Source organism: Grampus griseus (genome assembly GCF_964374135.1).
Source record: "Grampus griseus genome assembly, chromosome: 7".
Taxonomy (NCBI): Eukaryota; Metazoa; Chordata; class Mammalia; order Artiodactyla; family Delphinidae; genus Grampus; species Grampus griseus.
In genome coordinates, this window is record NC_139001.1 from 38,866,712 (window position 1) to 38,875,861 (window position 9,150).

The window sequence follows — 9,150 nt, forward strand, 5'->3', positions numbered from 1 at the left end:
AGGGAGCAGGAAAAAATGGAAAAAGAGGAAAACAGAAGCAAATGTTACTGCGTTTGAAGCCTGTTTCATAGGGGTGTCAAAAAGAACCTATAATTAGATAATCTAGGAATAGTGTACTAAATCAACAAATAAGATCATGCAGATGAACGATTTTTTAACTTGTATGAAGAAGTACATAAAGTATTTTAATTTATAGTAACAAGTTTTTTACATTTTTTTGTTGTTGCTCATATTGATAGTCCCATGCAGGCACTGAAAAGATACAAGTAAACAGAACAAGTGCTACTCAGCTAGGCAGCTGACTTTCCCAAAATGAAAAGCAAAGCAAATTACTAACTTTTGAATGCTAATAGAGGCTACCATGTCCTAGAATAATGATTGTAATTGTAGATAAAACAGCTCACAGATGTATGTGAAAAGGTGGTAGGTGGTGCAATGGAGGCTGACAACATATGTGACTCAAAGGCTTTAACAAAATTGTTAAGCTTTAAGAAACAATCTCTCTTTGGAAAAATTATGAAACCATACTGTGAAACAAAAAAGTTATTCAATCATGGATCCTAGTTTGGACTCTACTAATTTGAAATTTATGGTAATGTTTAGAAAGTATAGACAATTTATGTTGCACCTTTTAAAAAATGTTTTTGGCGGGGGAGGAGACAGTGGAAAATTAATTGCTTAGGAAACTAGGTTTTCTGTAGTTTAAGGGGATATTTAATCTACTTGAAAATCTAAAGCACTTCCATGAAGCTTAATTTGCTCATAATGTCATTGTAAATGCATATGATTCTATTTACCCTGGGAAGAAAAACTTAAATCAGTCTAATAAAATAACTCAAACTAATTCCTAACAGAGTGATAAAACTTAAACTATAAAAAGATTCTAGCTTCTAACATTTTACTTCTTCATAATTGTTTCTCCTGAGATTAATCTCAATGGTTAAAAAAATACTACATAGCTACTGGTTACTTCAAGAATATAATTGGTGCTTTTGAACCATCTGGTTCTATAATTTTCTCAACATTAGATATGTTTAAATGTCTAATCACAGGATAATTAATACTATGCTAAATTTCTACTGATCATATTGGTAGTTCTTTAAAATTAAATCCAGTTTAATATAAAGTAATTTTCACATTTTTAAATTTGTCAGTATTGAATTTTATTTTCTCTTTCAGCTCCAGAAATCCTGAACTATGATCCTATTACCACAGCAACAGACATGTGGTAAGATTTTGTTAATCACTTGAATGCCTTTATTAAAAGCTGGTTAGTATATATTCTAGGGTTCTTTGGTTCCAGAAGTAAATAATAAAGCTTTCTTTAAAAGATTTTATTCAAGTATCATTATTATGCCACAGGAAAACATTTACCTGTTCATTCTTTTTAATAACACTCTGGCTGTGAGCCAAAGGTGCAGGAATAAATAGGAAAATCCCTTTCCTGGAGGAAGACCGCTTCTGGTAAAAGAACAAAATAGCCACAGTACTGTGTTACGTGTTCTATAAAAAAGATAAAATGCTATTTAATAAGCATGGGGGAATTAGCAGACAAGCACCAGTTGGGAGACATCTGGTCTAGGTCTAGGAGAACTAGGGAAGGTATTTGCTCAGCAGAAAAATGAGGTCAGAGCCATGCAAAAGTTTAGTTTTATGAGAGTATATTTCTCAGGTATTGTGAGTTTGTGTGGCTGACACAGAGAGAATGTCATAGAGTAGAACTGGCATTGATACTGGAACTTCATTTGGGACCACAGTGGAAGACTGACTCCATAAGGCCAAGTAGAAGAGTTTAGACTTATTCCCTGTGTCCTATGTTTGGGACTGTAATGGATTTGCCAAGAAAAAAGGGTCCTGTGGCTAAATAATTGGGTGAAATAGGTACTATATGTATTGTCTTTTTCTGGTTCCTGAACACAGGAGTTGTCATTAACATATTTACGGTTCTAAACGTTTTGCAATTAAAAAAAAATCTGCCTGCCCAATATTGTGCTTTACCAAACCTGCAGATTCTGTTTGCATGGTATCCTGTTTATGTCTCACAGACCATTACTGTGTCATTGGACACCATTTGGGAAATGCTGCTCAGGGCAGCTTTGTGTACTTGATAACATAGGTATCTGTGTGAAGGGCAGACTGTAGATATAATGATATATATTTAATACATCATATTTATAATTATATAACACACATGTGCATTCCCTCATATTATTTTTCTGTGAGGCAAACTTTGAGATAACATAATTATTTCAGTTTAGTAGTATACCATAGGAACTTTGAAAAGCAATTTAAAATCTGTAGTTTAACTGTACAAGTTTTGAGGACGGGGATATGTTGAGAATCAATTTGACTTTATATAGGTGTTTTAAGATTAGCACACATTTTAAGTTCCCATCTTCTCCCCTATTTGTTTTTTCAGGAACGTTGGTATAATAACATATATGTTGTTAACTCATACATCCCCATTTGTGGGAGAAGATAATCAAGAAACATACCTCAATATTTCCCAAGTTAATGTAGATTATTCAGAAGAAACTTTTTCATCAGTTTCACAGCTGGCTACAGACTTCATCCAGAGCCTTTTAGTAAAAAATCCAGAGTAAGTAATAACATTAATTTGTTTAAATACTATTATAAAATGAATTATATGTGTGACTATTAAGGAAGATATACTCTAAAACAGTACAAAATTATTAGATGTATGCTCTCAAGTTTCAGGTAAAATGGGGAGAGAGGTGGTATGAGAGATCATTAAATAACAATCCATAAGTTCAAACATAGACAATACAAAATATGTAACAGGAAGTCTTGAACTGAAGAGAAGATTTGGGTTATTTCTCTCTCAACCTGCTACTAATCCCTGAAATTCCCTAAAATAATTAGAAGTATAAGGTTTACAATACACATGGCTGCTTAAGGTAAGACTTTGTTATGAATGATTTATAGTTAAATAACTACAGTTGTATAACAAGTCCAAATTACTGATTGTCAAATTTTTAAGGAGCAGATGCTCTTTGACCACCTACTAAAGAAGGGACATGAAACTATGTCTTAAGACTCTTACCTCATTCACTGACAACTTCAAAGCAGGAAAAGAAAAAGCTGACCTCCTTTTTCTTTACCTGGATCAGCCCTATTTACTTTATTTATTTATTTGAATTTTATTGTATTTATTTTTTTATACAGCAGGTACTTATTAGTTATCCATTTTATACATATTAGTGTATATATGTCAATCCCAATCTCCTATTTACTTTAAAACGGCCTGGCGGTACATAATGCAGAAGCTGTGATATAGTGCCTTGGGCTGGGATCCTGGTTGTGTTGCTTGTCAGGTCTTTTATCTCCTACAATTACTTAATCTCCTGGAGGACTCAGTTTCCTTATCTGTTTAAGAAAACAACCCTCAGAGGTTTGTTAATTATTTTATTGGCTTAACGCAAGTCTGAACAAACTTGCACTGGCTCTATTTTGAACATGAATGGTTATTTATTAGAAATAGCAATAATACTGTTTGTTTCTGGTTATAAACAGTATTTATTTTCCTAAATATTTTTTCATCTAGATTCTAAAATTTCTATAATAAGCACCTTAATTTTTATTATCAGGAAAAAATGAACAATAAAATCAAAGACTAAGGAAACCTACGTTCTGATAGTAATGGTGGGTGTGTTAAGGTTGGAGTTGAGTATAAATAGGTGTTTTCCTTCCTTTTGAAATATTGTGATATTTGACCATATTGCTTTCACAAGCAAAAACAAAATTTAAAAACTAAAAATGTTGGATAAACGTCATTGAAGAATAGCCTTGGTTTTCAAGATTTAACAGTTAACTGCTTTTTAAGAACACAAAATAATAATAGAGATTATAAATTACATATATTTTCCTTCAAAGGGTTTGTAAACCCAGGAGTCTTTATAATTTTACTAATTTTTATTTGTGAGCCTAAAATACGTTCCCAGTTTTATGACTAGATAGTCTCATCCGTAAGCTCCATGATAAATTGAATTTTCAGCACATGTCAGAATTAAACTCTAGGTACTCCACTTTTCCTATTATTATTCCCTTCTGTACTATAAGTATGTGTTATTTTCATAATAAATAAAAAATAAGTCTATAATATATTGAACTGCAGACATTTCCAACCTGAGTTTTGGTTCTCAATTTTCCCTTGGTGTTTTCATTCAAAGGAAAAGACCAACAGCCGAAATCTGCCTTTCTCATTCTTGGCTCCAGCAGTGGGACTTTGGAAACCTGTTTCACCCTGAAGAAACTTCCAGTTCCTCTCAAAGTCAGGATCATACAGTAAGGTCCTCTGAAGACAAGACTTCTAAACCCTCTTGTAATGGAACCTGCAGTGACCGAGAAGACAAAGAGAATATCCCGGAGGATAGCAGCATGGTGTCCAAAAGGTTCCGCTTTGATGACTCATTGCCCAATCCCCATGAACTTGTTTCAGATTTGCTCTGTTAGCACTTTTCTCTTTGACTCATTTGAACTGAATGTCGGATTTGAAATCCACTTCAGTGTGAGATTGTGGTTTATAGCTTCATATATGGCATGTTTATAGCTTCATATATGGCATGTTTATATTGTAAATGCACTTTAGCATAGAAGAATTTAGGGAAGTGTTTTAATGCTAAATTACTAGTTACTAGCATAATTTCATTTCCTGTACTGAGATATCAGCTCTCAAAGAAAATATTTAAATATGTGACAAAAAATAAAATTGTACATGTGAGTTTACATGTTAATGAAAGAATTCAAGTTCAAATGGATTTATTAAAATGTTTTACATATCAGGAAAAGTAACTTGGGTTATATTATGGTTGATGTAAACAGAACAAAATGAAGACATTTGAATTTAATAGATTCTCCAAGGTAAGTTCTATACCATGCCTCTATTGACAAAATTTTGTTTAGGATAACAATGTCAAGTTTATATAAGAATATACATTATTTTATAGATGCTCAAGAGATATTTTACACTTGAAAATGTTTTTCAATCATGGATATTTTGAAACTGCATAAGATTTCCATTACATATGGTCTGCTATATGAGACAGGTCCTTTAACCAGAGCAGAGAGGGGGTTAGAAACTAGATTAGGGATATTCTATACAAGTTGAAGCAGAGGAAAGAGCAGCATGGCATCATTTTTAACTCAAATGTCTTTTGCCCATTCTCAACATACGTCAGATTTAACAAGGTGTAAAAGATGGAGAATACAGGGTACAGAGGTGTAGAGGATTTTCATCCTCCAGAATCTCTAGAGTAGAAGATGCTTAGGTAAAACTGAGTATGCTCTGTTTTCAGTCAACCAAACATATTTATTAATGGAATGTAGAAGAAAGTGCTGACAGACTTATGCAACTTACAGAATTTTAGGTATCTTCTAAGTCTTAGAATAGAAGCCAATTATTCAGAGTTCTAAAAGGATGCATAAAAAATATCATGGCACCAGTAGTACTATTAACACAGTGCCAGAGTCAGCAGTAGCAAGGTGGATATGCTCATAAAGCAGGATGACATCAAGCTCTTCTAAAGTTCTTGTGTAAAATTCCTAGTGAGTGAGGAGGCTTAGCAGGAGATCTGCAGAGTGGCATTTAATGGTCTTTTGCTGGGGCCAGTGCAAGTCACAGTCTAGGGACAGCAGAATGTTTGATGGGTGGCCGGTGACTATGTTTGGTCCTAATTGGCCGGAGGCAGGGAAGATTTACTCCTTTTTGAGTAATCTTTGATGACTTTCCACCTGGAGACTATTAAAAACTCTGTTATGTTACCATGTTAAGATAACTGTAAATTCATGACCATGTTACTGTATCAAAAGAAATTAGGTTTTGTCAAAAGAAATCCTTTGGTTTTTTCCGTTTGAATTATATATTACTGTAAAAGCTTTGACTTCTTGAAACTTGGTAAGACTCCAAATAACTTAAAACTGTTTTTAATAATGGTCAGATCACTTTACTTGGGTAAATGAATTCTTTTTACATCCTCAGCATTTCTTAAAGGAAAAGTTATTTCTGTTCGTGTGTGTGTGTGTGTGTGTGTGTGTGTGTGTGCACGTGCACATGTGTATATGTATTTGTATAGGTGTATGTATATATGTATAGATAGATGAAATATGGTCCTTAGACAACTTTCTCTTAGAGATTCTTCCTTCTGGTATATTGTACTCAACTCAGGTGCCAAAGGATCTCATCTTAAGACATGTAAATATACATTTAACTTCTTTAAGAAGTAATTTATCGGTTCAATAAACTAATCATTGCGGAAGCTAAATTGGGCTTTCGTGTATCTAAAACTGATGAGTTTTTTCTAAATTGTTGTTGCCCATTTATTTGCCTTCAGTATTAAGCTAATGCAGGTAAAGCTTAGTAAGAAAGTCATTGGAGAAAGAAATTATTATTCTGACAAAAGACCATATTATATTTTTAACTTTCCAGAGGAATTATGCCATACTAAAAAGCAAAAATCAAGAAATGTTCGAATTTTGAATTATAAACTGTTTCTTAAAAAAAATATTTTATACGAGTTTTCTTTTATTCTGAGAAATCTTTAAATAGTTTATCTCCTTCCCCTTAGTTAATAGAATACACAGAGTTGTAAATTTCCATACCTTTTTTTTCCTACCAATTTTTATTGTAAAAAAGCAACTAGTAGGTTATGCAAACAGTATGAAAATTCAGTTTTTTCATAAAGGTGAATTTAACTATTTTCTCTGATTGAAATATGAAAATAAACCAATTTTTAGAGAGAACTTATTAACAAATAACTCAATTCTTATTTTTTTCCTCCCAAGATTGAAAACAAGAGGTGAATAGATGTCAGTAACACATCTGAAGATTAATGTTAAATTGTGGTGAGTTTATAAAGTTTAATTTGCTTTTCGGATAGGAGCCCTGTATAGATGGGATTAAAAAGATGAGGTATAGGTGACAATCATAAGTCTCATTTTAACTTTTTTCCCCCACAGTAAATTTAACCTAACTCTAAGCAGTAAAATTATAATGACACTTTAAAGAAGTAAGCAGTACCTGTTCGCCAGTCAGTAATGAGATGAGGCACCTGTACCAGAATATAAATCAACACATTGCTTCCTTTATCAAGAAAGTCTTGTTATAAAAAAATGTCGGCCAATTAGTAACAAAATAGATTTTCATTCTGGCACAAGTTCTTTCTTTCATTTTGGATGAGTCACGAATCGTTCATAGACCATATTTTGAATAGGCTTGCTTTAAGCAACATTTATAACTGTTGGTATTTTATAACTGTTTACATTTCCTCTGTTTATTTTTGAATTTTCCGTTGATATCTGACTTGGAAACTTGTCCTTATTCATTGTTGTGTAAACAAGTGTACTTTAATTTCATATTGTATTAAAATTAAGTTATCTGACTTCCAATTTGGGGAATTATTATCAGTTTATAGTTTTATAAAAGTTTAAAGAACTTTAAACTCAAGTATAAATTTCACACAAATTACAACTGCTGTCCATCTTAACTTTTATTCAATAATCATGTTGCTTAAGGCATATTGACCTACATTGTTATGAATACTCTAGTAAAAAAACAAATTACATCTACTTAATTATCCTTTTGGTTAAGGATTAAAAAGCACTTTTTTAAATTTGTGGTTGTCTTTGTTTTAAAGTATTTCTAAATTTGTTACCTCCTTGCCTGGAGGCTCTCTAGCCTTTGACACACGTCATCTTTGAACTCCCTTTCCAATACAGGTATGTTTATTAGATCCTTTCTGCTGGAAAAAACACAAATTTGGAAACAGGAAGGTCTGTTCACTTCGTGTAAGTAATAACAGATACTTTTAGAAAATGTCAGTGCATGGCAGTGCACTGTGTGTTGCATAAAGATGAATAAAATCACCATGTAGAAAGCATGAAGTGTGATGAGAGAGAAATGGTGTGCAGACTTGACAATTGAATTTGTAGGAAGGAGACATTCATAAAAAGTTGGAACTTTTTCTCAATTGTGCGTGCTTTTCTTTCAGGTTCCATATCTTATTTTTCTGGCACATAGGTACTCCCCAATTTTTTTTTCTTTTTTTTTTTGAATTTTATTTTATTTATCTTTTTATACAGCAGGGTCTTTATTAGTCATCAGTTTTATACACATCAGTGTATACATGTCAATCCCAATCTTCCAATTCATCACACCACCATCCCCACCCCTGCCGCGGCTTTCCCCCTGCCTTGGTTTCCATACATTTGTTCTCTACATCTGTGTCTCAATTTCTGCCCTGCAAACTGGTTCATCTGTACCATTTTTCTAGGTTCCACATATATGTGTTAATATACAATATTTGTTTCTCTCTTTCTGACTTACTTCATTCTGTAGAACAGTCTCTAGATCCATCCACGTCTCTACAAATGACTCAATTTCGTTCCTTTTTATGACTGAGTAATATTCCATTGTATATATGTACAACATCTTCTTTATCCATTTGTCTGTTGATGGGCATTTAGGTTGCTTCCATGACCTGGCTATTGTAAATAGTGCTGCAGTGAACACTGGGGTGCATGTGTCTTTTTGAATTATGGTTTCTTCTGGGTATATGCCCAGTAGTGGGATTGCTGGATCATACGGTAATTCTATTTTTAGTTTTATAAGGAACCTCCATATTGTTCTCGGTAGTGACTCTATCAATTTACATTCCCACCAACAGTGCAAGAGGGTTCCCTTTTCTCCACACCCTCTTCAGCATTTGTTGTTTGTAGATATTCTAATGATGCCCATTCTAACTGGTGTGAGGTGATACCTCATTGTAGTTTTGATTTGCATTTCTCTAATAATTAGTGATGCTGAGCAGCTTTTCATGTGCTTCTTGGCCATCTGTATGTCTTCTTTGGAGAAATGTCTATTTAGGTCTTCTGCCCATTTTTGGACTGGGTTGTTTGTTTTTTTAATATTGAGCTGCATGAGCTGTTCATATATTTTGGAGATTAATCCTTTGTTGATTCATTTGCAAATATTTTCTCCCATTCTGAGGGTTGTCTTTTCATCTTGTTTATGGTTTCCTTTGCTGTGCAAAAGCTTTCAAGTTTCACTAGTTTCACTTGTTTATTTTTGTTTTTATTTCCATTACTCTAGGAGGTGGATCAAAAAGATCTTGCTATGATTTATGTCGAAGAGTG

General features: G+C 33.1%; 1 protein-coding gene across 1 annotated transcript in view; it reads left to right on the forward strand.

Moving 5' to 3' along the window:
• STK17B (serine/threonine kinase 17b) overlaps nt 1–7,922 on the forward strand; it is a 32,285-nt gene extending 24,363 nt beyond the window's left edge. The window contains exons 6-8 of the mRNA XM_082658518.1: nt 1,180–1,228; nt 2,420–2,599; nt 4,191–7,922. Coding sequence (XP_082514644.1) covers nt 1,180–1,228; nt 2,420–2,599; nt 4,191–4,473 — 512 coding nt within the window. The 3' untranslated portion in view covers nt 4,474–7,922. The remainder of the gene's footprint in view (nt 1–1,179; nt 1,229–2,419; nt 2,600–4,190) is intronic.
• The last annotated feature ends 1,228 nt before the right edge of the window (nt 7,923–9,150 follow it).